Source organism: Sminthopsis crassicaudata, chromosome 5 (assembly GCF_048593235.1).
Source record: "Sminthopsis crassicaudata isolate SCR6 chromosome 5, ASM4859323v1, whole genome shotgun sequence".
Taxonomy (NCBI): Eukaryota; Metazoa; Chordata; class Mammalia; order Dasyuromorphia; family Dasyuridae; genus Sminthopsis; species Sminthopsis crassicaudata.
Genome location: NC_133621.1, coordinates 40,919,245 through 40,938,112, shown reverse-complemented (window position 1 = coordinate 40,938,112; position 18,868 = coordinate 40,919,245). Strand labels below are relative to the sequence as shown.

The 18,868-nt window shown below is 46.3% G+C and overlaps 1 protein-coding gene across 4 annotated transcripts in view; it reads right to left on the bottom strand.

Annotated features, from left to right (window-relative positions):
- Positions 1 to 7,363: 7,363 nt before the first annotated feature.
- ZDHHC3 (zDHHC palmitoyltransferase 3) overlaps positions 7,364 to 18,868 on the bottom strand; it is a 64,201-nt gene continuing 52,696 nt past the window's right edge. For 2 of the 4 annotated variants that reach the window (XM_074271644.1, XM_074271646.1), the window contains exon 7: positions 14,792 to 16,465. In XM_074271644.1, the coding sequence (XP_074127745.1) occupies positions 16,307 to 16,465 (159 nt within the window). In that variant the 3' untranslated portion in view covers positions 14,792 to 16,306. Of the gene's footprint in view, positions 8,705 to 14,791; positions 16,466 to 18,868 lie in introns of those variants that run through there. The other 2 variants (XM_074271645.1, XM_074271643.1) reach the window with 2 other exon arrangements.

Below are 18,868 nucleotides of genomic sequence, written 5' to 3'. Positions count from 1 at the left end.
CCTCCCTATAGGTAGTGAATTTCCTGGAATTGGAAAGAATTCTAGTCAATCTTTCTAGGATGATTATTTTACCTTTATAATCCCTATCGATAGATTAATCTTCACTTATTTATGTTGTGAAATACTTGTCACACATTTCATTTTCTAATTGAATTTGCTTGTTTGCTGTGGACATAGTATTCCAGGTCCTATTTCAATATCTTTGCACTAGTTTAAGGGGTATTACCAACGTGACATCACATCCATTAAAAACCTGGATAATTAATAATGACAAGTGACGATAACCAAGATGGTTAATAATAACGATCTTCTGATACGAAGGATCCATGATTTCATAAGCCGAAGGAGATCCAGTTGTAGAACACCCCACCCACCCACCCATGAAGGTCACTAACTGGTGTGAAGCATTTAGTTACTCAGGATGAAAAATGTGGATCAAAGCATAATAATTTTACCTTTTGTTGTTGTGACTTATATGCTTGTTGTCATTTTTTCCTTATGTTTTTTTCTTTTAATTTGGTTTTTCTTGTACAACGTGACAAATATGGAAATATATTTTAAATAATTGCACATATTTAACCTATAACAGATTGCTTGCTGTCTTATTGAGAGGGAAGGTAAGGGAGGGATGAAAAAAAAATTTGGAACACATGGTTTTTAAAAATGAATATTAAAACTATCTTTAAATGTATTTGGAAAAATAAAATACTACTTAAAAAATCTAGTCAGGGAACTAACTAGGATACTGAGAATTTAAATGATTTGCCCACATTTACTAGGGTAGATATATATGTTTCCAGTGGTATTTTATTTTTCCAAATGCACACAGATAGTTTTCAACATTCACCTTTGCAAAACCTTGTGTTCCAAATTTTTCTTCCTTCTCCCCTTGTTCCATTCCCAGCATCTTGGACAACGCTTGATACATAATAAATGCTAAATGTTAACCGAATGAAAGGAGAGTTACAGATAGGAGAGTTACAGATATTTTATTAGTGCCATTAAAAGGAGGGGCCATGCCTTCTCTAAACTTCATAATTTGTGTCTCAGAGTGGGGCTTAGCATAGAGGAAGGGCGTATGGGGTGCTCAAGGGGGGATTGGGGGCTTGCTGAGCCCTTCAGGGATACTTCTCCGCCTTTGGCGTCTGCATGGGACTCAGCTCTGACCCGCAGCTCCAAGAAGCTGCAGCGGGCACATCCTGGCATGCCATTTGGGCAGATGAGGCTAAATCAAGCCTCAAAACCATTGGTGAATTAGGGGGCCATTTACCCCAAGACATGAAGCCTTCGCTGGTGGAATGGGCCAATTCTCATTGGCCCCTTGTTCCAAAAGCCAAGAAGGTGGATGAAGCCAGAGTTGTGGAATACTTAGAGCTTGGTCAGGCTCAAAGGTGCCAAGTTGTCCGCCACATCCTGGGCCATCACCAGTCTTGCCACTGGGCTCTGATGACCCTGGAAGAGAGAGGGAGGCTACTGACTTCGCACCACCCTGCCTTGCTTAATTCCAATTCGTGCATGAGTCAAGACATCACACCATGATGTCACTGACCCTCTTTGAAAATGGACAAAAATAATAACATATATGAATTAATTGGCGTCTGTTTTTGAATTCTCCAGGGATATCTTACCTTAAATGCCAAATATTCTGTAATCCATTAAAAATCAGAAAGAAAAAAAAAATCATGGCTAGACTGAAAACTAACCAAGTTAAAGAGATTTATGCTGACAAGGTGATCATTGTCCGGGAATTGTTCTGCTGTTAAAGAGATGGAGGTAAGGAGAACTCATTCATTGGTCTGATTTCTGACTGAGGTTGTTAGAATTTACAAGTGAGGGCTGGTTCCAAGGTTGTGGCTACCTGATCCATTCATTTAGGATTTGAACTCAGGTGTTCCTGACTCTTGGTCCTTCTCAGTTGTCTCTTATCATTCAGATTATCAGCTCATTAAATGTGACGGAAAAACTGATTTTGAAGGGGAAAAAAGAATACAGGTTTCATGTGTCTCTCCTTTCCCCTTCCAGTGAGCCAGATTGGAAACGATTTCCTTTGATTGCCTATAAACCAAACTATTCACTCTCTCCGGATTTCTGCTCCACCCTCTCCCACAAGGGCTGGATGCGATGAGACTCCAGCTGAGGTTAAGAAGAGGCTAACAGATGGGCCCAGGCGCCTCCTCCTTGACGGATGGTCCTTCCAACACGTCAGGCATGTGCTTTGAGTCCCGAGCCCTAGGGCCAAAATCTGCTGGCGGATCTCCTGGGACGGGGCTGGAGAATTACAAATAGTAACTGGATCCTGGGGTCAGTGAGACCTGACTCCCATCACCTTCAAGTTCAAAAACCTCCCAGCAACAATGTGAGCTTGAGACTCCAGGGACAGCAGTTGGGCCGATAGGGGAACTATGCAAATAAAATATGGTCCCTGTGAGACTTTAGGTGATAATCATAGATAGCCCTTACATTGCAATACAAAGCATTTACATGTTAACTCATTTGATCCTCGGAATAACCCTGTGAGGTAGATGCTATTATTGCCATTCCTGTTTCATAGATGAGGAAACAGCCTGAAAGAGACCGATCCTTTCTGGACCAGTTCTTCATTAGCCAATCAGCAAACATGTTTGAAGCTCTTGTGGTATGCCAGGCACATGGTCACATGAATGAGCTGGATTGGTTGACCTCTAAAGTCCTTTCCATATATCCATATATACATACACACACACACACACACACACACACACACATATATATATATATATTTCCATATATATATAAAGTCCTAAATATATACTGTTAGGCTGATGGCTTCTTGTTAACCCAGCTCGTCTCGGGCACATATGCCCACCATACTTTTGCCTCTGGGACAGAACTACCTGTCTGGACAGATCCTAGAGCCCACCTCTATCTCATCATCAATAGAATAGAAGCTTCTTGAGGGCAGGGACTAGATCATTCTAATCTAGCCCATTAACGGAGGTATCCAATAAGCATCTTGTACTACTATGTAGGCAAATAAAAGTTTGCTGAAGAAATTTCAAAATTGAAAAAAATTCTACCTCTTCCACAAAGCTGAGATTTATTGGCCAACTGGGGGCGGCTGTTATTCTTTTTTTTCTTAGATTAGGCACAGATAGCCACGTACCTTAGCTCCCCCCCCCCCACAAAGTTGTCGATTAAATCACGTTTGGACCAGTTCTCTGATGATGACTCAGTTCTTTTCAATATTGGGGGACGTATGGCCAATTTATGGGTTGGGGTTTGTCTTTGCTGTTGTTCGCTTCTTTCTAAGAAAGGACTAAAATTAACATAAAACTCTCAGGTCAGGGGCTTGAAGATCTCTGTTCCTTAAAGTAGGTGGGTCATCCCTGGAGTAAGTGGGACTTCCTACCAATAGCTTGTCTAGAGTGGGGCAGTCCCGTTAGCCAAGGAGCAACCTGATTGTTTTGAATCTAGGAATGTCATGGGAAAAAGTCCTCAAGACAAGATCACTCTCCAATAATGCGGACTGAGACACAGAGGCAGCGACTGGCTGTTCTAAAACAGGGATCTCATGATGGGGGGGGATCCCAAAATCAGTTCTTAGGATCCTGCTCTAGTATAGATTTTTGCTGATCATCAAGGAAGTGCTGTCTAACAACCGGATTCAGGGAAGTTATTAAGCACCTACTTAGCACTAACTCTCTTGCTTTAAGTTCATTCTACCTTGTTCAGCTCTCCAAATAGGAAGAAGCAGCTGTAGTAGTTGTGGTCCTGCTGTGATATCTGTGCGATCTTAGACAAGTCACTTTACTCTCACCTCCCCCAAGTCTCAAGCTTTCTTATCTGTAACTCTGAGGTCCCTTCCACCTTGTGATCTCTGATCATTTTATCCCCAAACCTCATTTTGCAAATGAACAAAGCTCTTTATTTTCATTAAAATTGTTTAACCCCTCAAAAATGTTAATTAATTTGAACCCTTTGTCTTCTTACAAGAAGAGTACCCATTTTCCAGGCTTTATCCAAACCTCCCAGAAGCAATTTGTGGATCTGTGCAGGTTCCTCTTGGGACAGCTCAAACCTCCTTTCTAAAGTCTGACCCAAACAGGACATAATACTCTAACTGGGTTCCCCCACAAGCTAGAGGGCGGGGGAATGAGGATCCTAGAGCCTGACATTAAGGCACCTGGTCGGTGATCCTATTTGCACTCTTCCCCCAAAGGATTTACCCACCTGCATGAGATAACGAAGAGTGAGCACAACTAAGAGACTACTTGTACACAGTGACAGCGATATTGTGTAAAGAATGACTTTGAACGATAAATTTATTGAGTATTGTAAATAACCAAATCAGCCACAAAGGACCTAGGAGGGAAGATGCTGTCTAGCCAGAGAAAGAACTGACAAACCAAAGTACACAAAGTAGGGACACACACAGTAGCTTTCTTACTGTGGGGTGGGGAGGAAGCCTGGAATTTAAAATGCAAAAACTCAAAAACAACAGAAGATTTATATTCCTCCCCTACTACCTCAATCGCAGGCAATTCATTTTCTGTAGCATCCCCATTATTCGTTTAGTTGCTTATATATGTTTTTTTGTTTGTTTCCTTTATGAGGATGCTCAGCTCTGGAGGGCAGGAGTCATGTGTTACATTTGTCTGACTCCCTCACCAGGCCCGAATCAGACCTGCTGAGAGTACAGAGGATACTCAAGAAATGCCCACTGAGTGGACCAAGGCCAGTTGTGTCCATAATTTGCCCACCCTTCCCACCTGCAGCCACCCTCCAGCCCCACCAGCTCCCTCCTCCCCCTTAGCGGTTCCTAGCTCTTGCTAGGTCTGGTTACACAAGGCACAGATCCGTCCTAGAAAAAGTCTAGATTCTACTAACTAAGGAGGGTGGTTCTAGCCCTGCTGGCATTAAATAACACAGCTGAGACAATAGTGAGAGAAATGACAAGTTTTAGTAAGAAATTCTCCAAGGCACCAAACATTATTACAAATACCAAGAGCACAAGAAGACATTTGGAAGCTGGGTCTGTGGAGTAGCAACTGTGGCCTCTGGAGGCGCATAAAATAACCGTCATTTTCCAGTCCTGAAACTCCCGCTCGCCACCCCCAGCCAGAAGGACCCTCGGAAGGTGGCAGAGACCCTGCTAGGAGGCTGAGAGAGAGCACAACATGCAGGAGAGCTCTCTTCTTCCTCCTCAATAAAGAGAAAATGGCCCTGGATGCCAGTTTGGAGGCCCAAACTCCAAGCTAAGGCGAATACTTGAGCCCAGCACTCCCTAACAGTACAACTCATGATTTCCTTGGCTGTAAGAATTTTTGCAAATTGGGGAAGACTGAGTTTTCCCTCGCATCCAAAGAACCCAGTCCCAGGGTGGGCTGCTCTGTCCAAACCGCTTTGGTTCAACTCACCGCAGACGTGACACCTTTGCACACTGCCTGAGCATGGGGAGCCAGAAGGGACAATTCATCAGTTACAAAGGAAGGCCCCCTGGTATCCGTGCCCCAGGCCAGGTGCCACTGCTTCTGGTCTCTGAACAAGGGGTTTGAGAATTGTTCAGCTCTTACTATGGGCAGTTTAAGACAGTGAAGGCCCCGAGAGGCCATCACAAGGGTAAGCCCCAAGACCCTGCTTTAGGTCCAAAGAAAATCTTTTCCCTTTGGTGTGAACCCTTTGCTGGGCAGAGGTAGAACACATAGGTTAAGGCAGCTCTGATGAGTGGATTGCCCATTTTTTTTATTTTTGGGCTGAGTATTCTAGCTTGGCCTCTAGAACAAACTCTGGAACTCAGACTTTTAGCTTCGTCCTTCTAATTCTCTTAACTCAGTCCCCAATGCTACATTCTCTATCACACATACACCAAGGGTGAAGAGTCACAAGACTTCCACAGAGACTGGCTGGCTCTTCGGTACAGAACTCCCTGGACGCTAAGTTCTGAGCTGCCCCTTGGTTGAATGGGAGGACAATACTGTGGTCTGCACTCTCAGAGAACAGTTCCTTCTGAGGCAATGACAGGCAGACAATAACACTGGACTCTCAACCACCAAAGGACACAGAATTCAGTGCAACTGGCCCAAAGATCCATCTCGGGCTCAGGATGTTTTCATTTCATAAATAATAAAGCTGCTACCAGAGAAAAACAAATTGCTGACCCAGAAAAACCTTCAAGGATCAAAGGAGGAAGCGGCCTTCTGGGATTCTGTATTCTGTGCATTTATGGTAGGAGTTGCTAATAAGCTCAACCTACCAGGTTATTCATTTCCCAAATGCACTAATCACATCAGTAAGAGCACGAGCTAGTCATGGTTAATAGCAATAGAGACTGCAACTCCCACTTTACTTATCACCCTTCCTGTGACACGTAAGGCTTCCGACAAAGCTGCTGTTTTGCTATCCTTTCTCTCCCCATCCATGAAAATCTCAGATTTCTTAAGGATGCCTCACATCCACACGCCAAAAAGTCTGGTCTTGTTAAAAGTGGGGCAACCATGCCTTGTATTGGGATAGTTAAGAGTGGGCAAGTCTGAAGCTAGTTGAGACAAATCTGGGTGGAGTTAATTTTCAGCTGATTTTATCTAAAAGGGGACCAGAAAAACAGGACTGAAGCCCAGCAGCAGCCTTAGTCAGCAAAAGGGAAGGGTTAAGTCACAGGAGTTGGAGTAGGGGGAAGAGTTATGTTTCTCAATGACATCTAGCAAAAGGAGGATGAGCTGGTTCACGCCAAGGGATTTGGTGGGAACATGGGCAGAAAGACCCTCAACCATTCTGGAAGTTGGGGAGGAGAGGGACTGACTAGAAAGCCAGAGAATTTCTGCCTAACTTCCCCAGGAGGTGAGCCTGTAGAAGGTGTGTTTTTACAAGTCATTCCAGTTGTCAAGACCACACCTGACTAGATGATGTGGCCAGATATTAAAATATATAAGTGATAGTGAGTGTGTGTGTGTGTGTGTGTGTGTGTGTGTGTGTGTGTGTATACACTGTATGACCCACAAGGCACAGGGAAGGAAAATTCAATGCTTTCTTTTGTACTCAAGCAGTAGCTGGACACCTCTCTGATTAGAATAAGGGAACACATCAAAAGCATAATCTGTCACCTTCAGGTAGGAACATGTTTCTTGGAAAGAAAAGTCTCTTTACTACTTTAACTAGGGCCCTTCTTTGGAGACAGATTTTTTCTTTTCTTTTCTTTTTAAATCTGCTGGTGGCCCTATTAGCCTAGGGGAATTGATAAATTTTCCCTACAAGGGAGATTTAAAGCAAAGACCTCTGAGAGAAGACCCAATAGCAGAGAGGATGAACAAATACATTTAGGCCACTGATGGCTTAAAAACCGCCCTTGACCTTCAACGGATTTTACACAAACACACACATTTGCTCATTATTTTACAAGGTAATATAATCTTCAAATTGCTCATCTTGATAAAGGCACCTGGTTATATTGGACATGAACTCTTTTTTTGGTGCTAGATGGACTCTGCTGAGTAATTAGTGAAAATCACCTCTAAGTGGGCTGATTTTCTGTGCCATGTTCCCAGCATGAGCCACATCTCCCAGTGCACATATGCATATATTAATCTCCTTAGTACTGTACATGTGGAACTCATCACGAGTCCTTTTTAAAATTAGTCCTGCCACCGAGACAGGGACGCAAACATGTCACCTCAGTGGTACAACCCGCCAGTAATCTATTGCACTTTCGGCCAGTCAATGGCCAGGCCTAAAACCGTAGCCAACCGTGGAAGCGCCTTTCTGTAGTGGCTGAGATCCTTGCGTATGTGGCCTTCTTTGGGTCTAAGGTAAGAGGAAGCCAGGCAGCTGTACGTGATAGCAGGACAGGAAACCACCTGGGCCTGCCCTGCCCCCTCTACCCCTGCAGTAGGGGGTGTTCCCTGAAGTGCCCCCTCTCTGGGGAGTCCCTGACTTCTAGCTGTTCTGGACCAACCAATCTTTGTGTCAGCCTCCAGAAATCAGGGATGTGAAAGGTAGGGTCCCACGATCGGGCTCTGAGCCCAGCAGCACAATTCCCTCCCTCCCTCCCCGTCCTCGTCCCTTGCTTCCATTCCAGGCTTCTCCCCCATCATGCAGGGCTCCCTCCTGATCAGGGTGAGCTCCACTTCCAAGGGCCCATGAGCAGGGCCCGTTCTGGCCGCCAGAAGGGAGGATTCCCAGGAGAAGCAGAGGTAGAAGGAATCAGCCTTTGGTGACGAGAAGCTGAGAACAGGGGCCAGAACAAAGCTTGGTGTCCGGCCACACAGGGAACCACCAGGCTCCAAGTGCGAGGCCACATTCTGAGAACCGCAGAGAAAGGCTGCCTCCTTCTCCTCTCAGGAGTAAGAAGGGGAGGAGGAACAGGCTAAAAGGAACAGGAGCTTTTGGGGGAAATCTCTTAAGCAGAAGTCTTTTCTTTCCAGCTCTGGGTTTTCTTTCTAGAAACGGTGTCCCCGGGGCAGCAGCCTTTCAGGGTCACTCATGCTTTCACTTCCTCAGACCCATCCGCCGCTCGGTCTTCGGCGCACCTTTCGGCGCACCCTTCCGCGCTTCCACCTCCAGAGGCTGTCCCTGACACCGTTGTTGTACGATAAAGGTCTGGCTTGCTTTCCACACTCTTAAAAGGGTTGAACCAATTTAGGGAGAAACTGCCCCCAAAAGCTGCTTCCATCCCTTCCCAGCTGCCGATCTTCTCCCAAGTTGGGTTTTCATTCTTGAGTCGCTCGATGCCCTGGAGTAAAAAAGGGAGAGAAGGAAGGAGGGAGAGAGAGAAAAAGGGAGAAAGCTGTGACATCAACAAGGAAGGGCCCAGGGCGGCGCTGGGCCCGAGTCCCTGCTCACGGCCCTCTCCCACACTGCACAGGAGGAGCCCTGGGAGGGGGGCAAAGGGGACGTGCCATGCAGGGGGAGCGAGGGCTCAGTGCTCAGAGAACCCTCCGGTCTGGCAGCATGCATTTCTGAAGTGCTTACTATGGGCTAAGTGATGGGGGTACCAAGGCAAACGTGGACTAGCAGGGGCTCTTAAGGAGCTTCCAGAGAATACAAGAATATCACAGCCCAACCCCCATTTCACAGATGAGGAGACGGATTTGGCCAGGGTTGCACGACGAGGAAGTGACTGGGCTGGCCTCTGCTGTCCAAAACAAGCCAGGATGGAAGATGAAGGTAGCAGGCGGAGGAGCAAGGCCATCATGCCCCTGTCCCGCCCTCCACCCCCAATTCTCCCACCACTCGGACTCAGCCTCCCCCCTCCGAGCAGCAAGGAACATTCCCCCCTCTGGCACGCCCAAGGAAGCAGGAACACGGGAGACAGCCACGGGACTGCCCGCCGGCTCACTCAGCTCTGAAGGCAGTCTGACTGACCAGGAGGTGAGATGGCAGCTTAGTGGATCCAGAGGCTCAGATGAACAAATTAAGCCAGCTGCTGAATGGGCCAAACCATCAGCTGGGGCAGAGAAGAAGGTGGCAGGTCTGTCCCACTCACAGGAGGTCCAGCTGGAAACCCCCTCTCCCTCCATCATGTGCACTGCCAACCCAGAACCGTGGCAAGGAAGTGGAACAAGGGGGAAACCCAGCAATGGGGGAAGGGCTTAGAAAGCACCCCAGCAGGGGAGAAGCAAGACTCCACTAAAGACTGATCCTCAGCCATGCTGCCTGCCCCCATCCACTCACCTGCTCCTGGGACCATCACTCATCAGTCAGGCCATTGACCAAGAGAGCATTGGGAAGAAGTGGCAAGGAGTTAAGCCCGAGGCTGGGGACCATGGGGGGAGGGCTCCTTTAGCCCTCCTTCCAAGGGCCCCACCCCCATCACCAGCCCCCGTGCCCATCCCTCCTTGACGCTGATCAGAAAGCCAAGGAATGGGAGAAAGGGAAGGGAAGAACCACTTAGATGGCATCTACTGTGTACCAGGCACTCGGTGGTGTGCAAAGGCCCTCTCATAGGAGGTTCGCCGTTCCCCTGGGAGGTACTAGAAGGAAGGAGGGAACCAACAAGCATTTCTTCAGCCTGACTGACAACTCCTACCTCACTGGATCCTCACAACCCTGGGAGGTGAGACTTAAATGACCAGCCTGGATCACTGGTTTGCCCACAGGCCTTCCTCAATCGGGATCCAGCAGTCTCCCTGGGTCTTGGGGTGTTAGAACCAGAGGGATACCTCAGAGGTCACAGTGTCATCCTTGCTTAAGCTGTGCAGAAGCTGAGGCCCAGGGAAGGGAAGGGATTTGTTCCAAGGGCAGCTCCAGCTCCACCTCGGGGCCGAGTCCCTGGCTTGGGCTGCCTGGTGAAGGACCCCCCCCCCCCCCCCGGCCAGGTGTGCTTCTATCTTAGCTGGTCAGGCCACCATGGGACCCATGGGGCCCCTCCACCCCAAGGGGGTGGTCCAGGGGAACACATTCTCACAGCTCCTGCTCTCCAAGCTTTTCACTTTACAGATGAGGAAATGGGCAGAGTGGAGCCGTGACTGGCCCAAGGTCAAAGAGAAAGCTAGGGAGGATTAGAATTGAGGATTTCCTCTTCCTCTTCCCCTTCCGCCACTGGGACAGTTCTCTTGGATCCCCTTCCCCGGGAAGCTCTCTTCGCCCTGCGCCTGAAATGTGGGTTTTTAGATCTTGATGTGAGTGTCCAGGGGCGGCATGGGTCTGGTCCTTTTGTGCCCTTATCCAAGGCCCCTACTTTTGTGTTTTTTACTCTCCAAGGCAATGGCCAGGAACTCAGAGGGTTCACTGAGGGAAATGCTGACACTTTTCTTGAATGCAGTCATTTGCTAATAAGGATTCCCATGGGTCCCAGGGTCTGAAAAGCCCTTCTCTGGGATCCTGGTGCCCACCCATTGTGCAGCTGATGGTAAAAACTCAGGAGAAATTATGCCTTCCATTCCCTCACAAGTCATGAAATCTCAGAGCTGACTCAGACTCGAGGGGTGGGTTGAGAAACCTGAGATGGAATGAGGGGGAGCCCCTCCCTCTCAGGGGTGCCACAAGGACCAGTGAGGTAACTCCTGTCCAGGGCTTGCCAGACATTAGCCGGGTTTAACTTTAGTATGTTTCCCACAGTATCCTACAGCTTTTACATCCACCTGTGGAGGAGCGGGGCTCGCTTCTGATTTCACTGTGTGAGAACTCCCAGTGAGTCAGCTCCCTTCACCAATCTTGGTGGGCATCTGCTCATCCACTTGGGAGCTGCCTGGGGCACTTGTCTAGGGTCACAACGCCAGCATTTGGTAGAAGAGGCACTAACAGAACCGTGGACCTGAAGATGGAAGAACCTGGGGGCCACTCAGTCAAACGTCCTCATGTTAGTTGGGGAAACTGAAGCAGAAGTGATGCGGGCTGCCCAAAGTCATACACGGCATGTGAGGCGGGATTTGTACCCGGGTCCTTTTATCCCAGTCGGGGCTTTTCCCTCCATGCTACCCTGCTTCCTCGAACCCCAGACTTCCCTGCTCCGAAGCTAGCTCTCTCCCCACTGTGCCAAATTGCCCCCGCGTTTGGCTTAACACCCACAGACACTTACTATGGCTTATCTTTCGAGAAGCTGTGAATTACTGGTGGCTCTTTTTCACTTTCTGAAGTAATCTCACACCCACTAGCTCTCTCATCCTCACAAAAATGTTATAAAATACATCAGGCAGATGCCGACACTCCTCCCTCCCACCATTCTCCTCTATAACCACGTGCCAGAAGTCAGAACGAGGAGAAAACAATCCAGATCATCCAGAGGGTCCCCAGGCCTGGATGGCTTCAAAACCCTTAAGCCTGGCGGCGTACCACACGAGAGCATGGAGTCAGAGACAGAAAGGCCTTAAACACAACTCCCAGACGGTTTGGTAGAGAAGGCTTGGGGCCATTAAGGGGGAAAAGTGAATTGATGTCTGTGTGAATCCACCCAGAACAGGCTGGCGCAAGGACACGGGGTCCAGGAGAACCTTGTGTCCACCTCTGGGCTCTGGGACTGCTCGATCCATAGCCGGCCAGGAGGTCTGTGGACTAAGGTACCCTGGGATGAACTAAGTCTAGCTCTTTTCTCCTGTTCATTCCTCTCTTTGGTTTCCATCAGGTGTGTTTGGGTAAGGATGCTTCCCACAGCCTCACCAAGGGGCCACAGAAAGCCCCTTTCTATTCTGGACAGAGGCCGATTACCAACATTCACACAATGGCAGAAGGCAGGGGTTAAAACGGAGCACCGAGGGGAAACAAGTTCCTTGAGCGGATGGAAAGGAAGGCTTCTATTAGACTCAATCACCAGGAAAAGGGCAAAAGCCAACAAAGAGCATCCTCCCACTTCATGGGGAATTCTTTATTTTCTACAAGGCATTCTCATATAGATCATTCTCTGGGGTTGTTAAGTATATTCAAAACCAAAACCAAAAAAAAAAAAAAAAAAAAAAAGAGTAGTCATACATACAATGAACAGAAATACAAAATCGACTATATCATTGATACATACAGGATGATACAATACCACTGATTCCAGATTACTCAGACCCATTATTCATTTGGAGGATTACTTTAGCCTCAGCTTTCTCCCCTGCTTCCACTGCCGGCCCTTTGGCTAGTAAGTGACTTTGCCCGAAAACATTAGGGAAAATGAGGAGATGAATAAATCAGTTTGGTTATGTCAAAGCTACTTATCTTTTGTAAAACAGACTGGAGGGTGGGGAAGGGGTGAGGTAAAGTAGCCATGGACAGTGCCCTGTTCCAGGTACAAAAAAGTACTGATTCATGGGACTGAGATTTTTTTTACATTCTTTGTGGATCTCAAAAACTCCTGCTTTCCCTTTCCCATTGGCCTGGACGACCCAAAGCTGGCTGGTAGGTGCAAGGTCCTCAGAAACAAAGTACAATATGAATAGAAGATGTTATTCAATTCCACACAAGGGCTTACTTTGTGCAAGGCACTGTGCTAGGCTCTGGGGGAAACAGGGGAACAAAAGACACAGTCCTCACCCTCAAAGGGCTTACAATCTGCTGGGTGAAGGGGTGGGGGAGGAGGAAGAACATAGCGCAAGGCGCCTTCCTCACAACAACCCTGTGAGGTAGGTAGTGCAAGCTTGAGATCCCCATTTGTAATGAGGAGCCTGAGGCTCAGAGACAGTAGGTGTTTTGCCCAAAGTGGCACAGCAGACAGCTGAACCTGCTACACCGGGCGCCTCAATTAAGACCACATACAGACAGGCCCAGACACTGCACACAGAGTCACAAACAAAGCTGCATTGATTTTGCATGTGTTAATCTGAGAGAAGTCACAGAATGTTGAGCCGTGAGGGGGTCACGGCCATTGTGGCCTCCAGCTCGCTCACTCTATGGAGAAAACGGAGCAGGAGGCAAAAGGGACCCTGGCCCTCGGGCTCCCCTGATAAGGGGGCCTGGGATCCTTTTCAGGGTTCTCTATACAGAGAAAGGAAGACAAAGGACTTCAGGCATATGCCTTTGTCCTCCAATAGCACCTTCCCTCAAGGTGCCTCCATCCACCTTGAACTTGGGCTCACCTGATTTTAGAGCAGGAAGGAACCTGAGCGGTCATCTGGTCCTTCCAACCCTCTAGGCCAGGGATGGGCAAGACAATCAGTGAGTGGGAAAGCCCAGATCTGAATTCGGCTCTTCGGATTTCCCATCCACAACTATTTCCATTCATCAAACTGAGAGCAAATTTAATAATGCTACAATAAGGAAGACTGTAAGCTGACTACGATTTGTAACCCTACAATGTGCTTCTTTTGGCAAATGTTATCATATGCATGAGAAATTATTGATCACAGAAAAAGCTTCCTATGCTTTTAGGGCACAGGAAATTTTGTACATGCTAAAATATTTTACTGCTCTTCTCAGACTCTCAGGTAAAATCTGAAAAGACTAAAGAAACATAACCTAGTTCAAAGGAACAGAGATACCCTTTAAATGGTGAAAGCTGCTTCTATTTCAAGGACATTTAAACACTGATCTATGTTTTGTCTTACTGTCCAATTCAAAAGGGAGATGAATAGGAAGGGGATAATGAGAGGAGAGGAAGAGGGGATGGGATTGTTATTGGTAAAGGCAGCTAAACTAAGAGCTACCAAAAGGCCAATGAAAGTTGGGGTTGAGCCACTTTTAGATGCCTATGAAGATTTAAAACTGCTTAATTTTAAAATTCCAGGAAAAAAAATCAATCAGTGTTATTAGAGAGGTAAACTACCTAATATATAAAAGGAGAAACAATTGCTAAGAAAATCAGTCCCATTCTTCCCAGGGCACTGTGAAAGTATTGTTTGTTGCATAAATAAGTAGAGAAAGTAAGGCAGGGAAAGGAAATTGTCTTGGGCAAAGTACTGGCTGAGTTAGTCAAACAGGAAGGAAATGATTCGTTTCAATCTGAATGGTCACAACCAAAGAGCTAAGGTCTCTACAAAGCGATACTAGAAGAAGGCAAAAATTTGTTTGCAGTGGCTTTTTCTTCTAACTTGCTTCTAATCAAGGTCACATGCAAAAGGCATTCCCCCCTTTTCCGAAGAACTCAGCTACTATAACTGTGAAGTATCATCTTGACTGCATTCCTATAGTAACAGAGGCTAAAGGACTGAAATTCACTCAGTGAATTTAGTCCAGAGAAACCAAAGAAATTTAGCTTTTGGTCCTCAAGACATCTACTCACCCACTGGGCTGAGGCAATTAGAATCTCTTTTTTTTTCCCCCCCCAGAGGAGGAGTTTTAGAACATTGGTTAAAAAGGACCTACCAAAAAACATTTTTAGACAAAAAAAGAAAAAAATATTCACATCAATTGCAAAGAGAATTCGCTTATTTTCTCCTTATATTACAACAGGTCACAAAGCTAAATCAGAAAACAAGTTTTGGAAAAATTTTATTGCATGTGTTTTCCATATGGAAGCATTGACAGAATCAAAAAGATGTGGCACATTCACATTACTTTCTGAAAAGTGGCACAGATTATTGACTTTCTCCACACCCAGATTTGGACTGATGCGTAACATCTCATTCTCTCATACTCTCAAAATGAAAGCTAAAAATAGATTTTAAAAAATCAACTGATAAGGATCCAGACATCCAGCATTCAAAGTGTCCTTCCACCTGCCGCCAGTTCATTCAAGGATTCCTGCTCCCCCGTAAAGCCCCGGTCCCCTTAGTCACACCGGTCGGGGTCCCTCTTTTGTTCTGTGTGTAGGACACGCGCCTTTCTTTCTCCTGCCTCAGACCAGAGTGCCACCCGTTCTGCCCACATCTAGATTGTAGGGTTTTGATTCCCTAACATTGCCAACCTGACTGCTTCCGACCTACGTGTGCATGTGGATTTATTACTGTGTGTAGCTATCAGAGGATGATTTGCTCAATGGGTTTGTAAGTGCTAATCCCTGAAAATGATTTATTCTTGGGAGGATGTGTGTGTGCCAGTCTACTGCAGGGCCAGTGTTCTGATACCAAGGTCTCTGCCGCCTCCACATCTCCTATCACTAACACTGTTTAACTGGCATCTCACCAAGGAAACAATGGCTTGAACTGCTCTTCTAAAGTTGCATTTCTCATTCTTCTTTTAGTATAAGGCATTTTGCACTGAGGAAAAATCGTCCATCCAAGTCATTCTATCAACTAACAGAGGGCACAATTTCTTGATTTGGTGGAAACAGACTTTACTGCTGTTTACCCCATACCTTCACACTTCCCTCCCCCCTCCCCCCCACCAACAAGGCAGCTTAGACAGAACCGATTTTCCTTTATCAGGAGCAAGGAACAGAGGCCCCTGGGCCTTGTTTTAAAGCTAATCCCAAGTCCTATGAAGCCAGCGGCCCGAGGGCCCTTCTGGGCAGCTCCATTCCCTGATCCTCAGTATTTCCCAGCTCAGTTATGGAGTGTCCATCTTCGGGTAAGGTCCCAGGAGCCCCACTGCTGCCCCAAGATGGCTCTCCTCCCCGCGATGGTCCCCAGAGGTGCCGGGAGGCAGATGGCATTCTGCTCGCTCTGCAGGGACCACCAAAGTCACGGCTCACGCGATTAGTAGAGGTGGGCACAATCACTGGAAATCGCGCCCCTTTCACGTTAGTTATGCCAAACAGAAAGCAGAGAAGAAACCAAAGGCCAGGAAAGTTAATTTAAAAGGATTTGAAAAAAAGAAGAGGAGGAAGAGCTCCAACCACCAGAAGCCGCCTGGACAGCCTGAGAAAACGGAGCTCATCAGCAGAAGGGGATTTTTTTTCTCTGCAATGCTCGCCATTTTACTTGATGTTAAAAAAAAGTTTTTGTTTTGCTTTTTCGGTTTAAACATTCATGTAAAATTTATTGAACGGTAGTGCTGTAATGTGGTTTGTGTTTTAGTGGATCTGCTGGTCAAGGATTCTTCAGACCACATACTGGTACGGGTCTGCTTTCCCCTGGTCTGGTGTAGCAAATGGGCTAAGCCACGCTATAGAGAACGGATGGCCAAATACTGCTTTCATGTTCATCCATTTTGTTTTTTTGGCCCATCTTCTCTCTTCCTTTTTCAATTGTTCTATTCCCTGAAAACAAGAACAATCACACTTTCAGTCAAGCACTTTCATCACGATGGTTTTGTTTTGGGGGAGGGAAATGTCCATTGCCTTATGGCAAATGAAATAAAAGTTTTTTTTAATCTAGAAAATACTTCCCTTTTCTTTTTTCTTCTTTAAAATTGGAAAAAAATATGCAAGAAAAATATGACAAAATCATACTTAACTTTCTTTTCTTTTCTTTTTTTTTTTTTTTTGAGGGGATGGAGGAAACACACATCTATAAGCATTTTTTTTTTTTAAAAGAAGGGAAAAACCCAACAAAAGTAGCAGACTTTAATAATCACAACCAATTTCTGATTACTTAGACTTCCGGCTGTCTTTTTGTTACGAACTAGCTTCTTCTAAGCTGAGCCTGGCCTAAGAGCCAGCATGGACCTGACATCATGAAAAATGTAATGATAATTCATTTGGGCCCAATTTCAGAGAAGAGTTGTTTGAAGAAACCATGACCAGTTTGCAGACAAAAAAAAGTTAGATAGGATTTTGAATGTGGTTAGCTTCCTCAAGAGTCCTCACAGTGAGTGAAAATATGAGTGGCATGAGGAGCAAGAGATACACGAATAACTGGGAAAAAGTTAAGAGAACTTTAAATGAGGATAGAGGGAAATGATCAACAGGAAAGGGAAGACACTAAATTAGTAAATGTTAAAAGTAATAGCACAGATCTTTTCAAGCCATCAGACCAATCAGCCCAGTCACAGTAGAAACAACTTTAGCATTTTTTTACAGAAGTAAAATGAAATAAGGGTCTAGAGCTGTTGTCAGAACTCCCCTTTTCACAATTTAAGATAAACCACATGGTTACCTGAGGCATATTACCATGGTTACCTAGGACCAAGGAATGTTTTGAGGGTCCCCAAGAAGAAAGGAGGCTCTGGGAATGTGCCCAGCCCCTGCTTTCTGTCAACTGCTGCCGCTAGGAAGGAAAGGGAGCCAGCAAGCCCCACATTACTGGACATGGTAGCTACTGGACTCTCCTTCACCTTCTAGAAGCCACAACAGCTAGGGCCAACTCTGAGGGGCAGAGAAAGGAGCAAGTCCCAAAAACCTGTAATAACTTCACCTCGGGAGACCCCAACTCTGACAATTTGCAGTCCTGAAGGATCAAGACTTGAATAAAAGGAACCCTGGCTACACTGCCTTTTGTTCAAATATAATTTCCTTCTTTCTTGGAAGGAATTAGCAACAAGTGTTTGGTGCTCTGTAACATGGAGGCCCTAGATATAGACTCTCTAGGGAGTAATAATATTGGTAAGAATCAGGAAGAGAAACTGGCCTAAAGAAAGATGAGAAAAATTTTCCTTGAGATAAGAGAAAAATTCTGTTTCTCCATGCCCTCTTTCTCAGATTGCTGTAGATGACTAATCTGAAAAGTCACAAGCTTTCTACTTCCTCACATCGAGGATGTTATAAATGGGATTGTAAACTCATTCAAAGCAGAAATAGTAGCCTCCCCTTCTCCCTCATCACAGAGCCTCCAAGAGTGATTTGCACAGCACCAGTGCTCAAATAAGAGTGTGTGTGTGTGTGTGTGTGTGTGTGTGTATGTGTGTGTGTGTGTAAACACACAAGATAAACAGGATATGCCCAAAGTCTTGGTGCTGTTGAAAGCTACAGAAGCTTAAAATTCATTAGCATGTTGAACTAAGACTTTGGGGACACTGTATGAAACGGAGCTCAGGCCCATGTGCGCCACAACATGACTGGCTCCTACAAGTGCTGAAGCACTTAGGAGGGATGGCATGCTTTCTTGATGGTCAAACTAATCCAGGTCATTCTGCCTCCGCTGGGGGCAGGTATGGCAAGGATTATGATAATTCTAACTGCAAAAGAGGTTGCCAAGGAATGGCTGAGGTCAGGTCTGGGGAAGCTCCAGGCTCTCTTCCTGCAGACCTTCCCCCACCTGCACCGCTCCCAGCTCCACTCCCCTCGGGACTGATGGTCCCAATCTGAGAGCTGTAGCCCTGTCTCCTGGCACAGTAAAGAGAGGAAACATGCCCAGTGCCAGACCAGTCTTCCTGTTCTCCGTCGGTTTTACAGAAGAAAGAATTGTAGCTCTTGTGTTTTCACACGTTCCCTCTCCTCTGCTCCAAGAACTGGAGTTAACTGTGAAATCAGAATGCTACCCAAAGTGCAAGAAGGGACACTTTCCTCCTGGAAAAAGAACACTTCAATTAGATTTCAAATGACAAACCTTGATCTCAGATGGAGGAAATTACTGCTAAAGCACCCTTCATGTTGTCTCAGTGAAAGTGATTCAGATGTAAAGCCGCATAATGTGAACACAAAAGCCAGTATTTCTCCCCAGCCTTGCTTTACCTCAGGGCCCTGGTCTGTCCTCCAAGGACCCGTATACACCAGGTGGGGTGG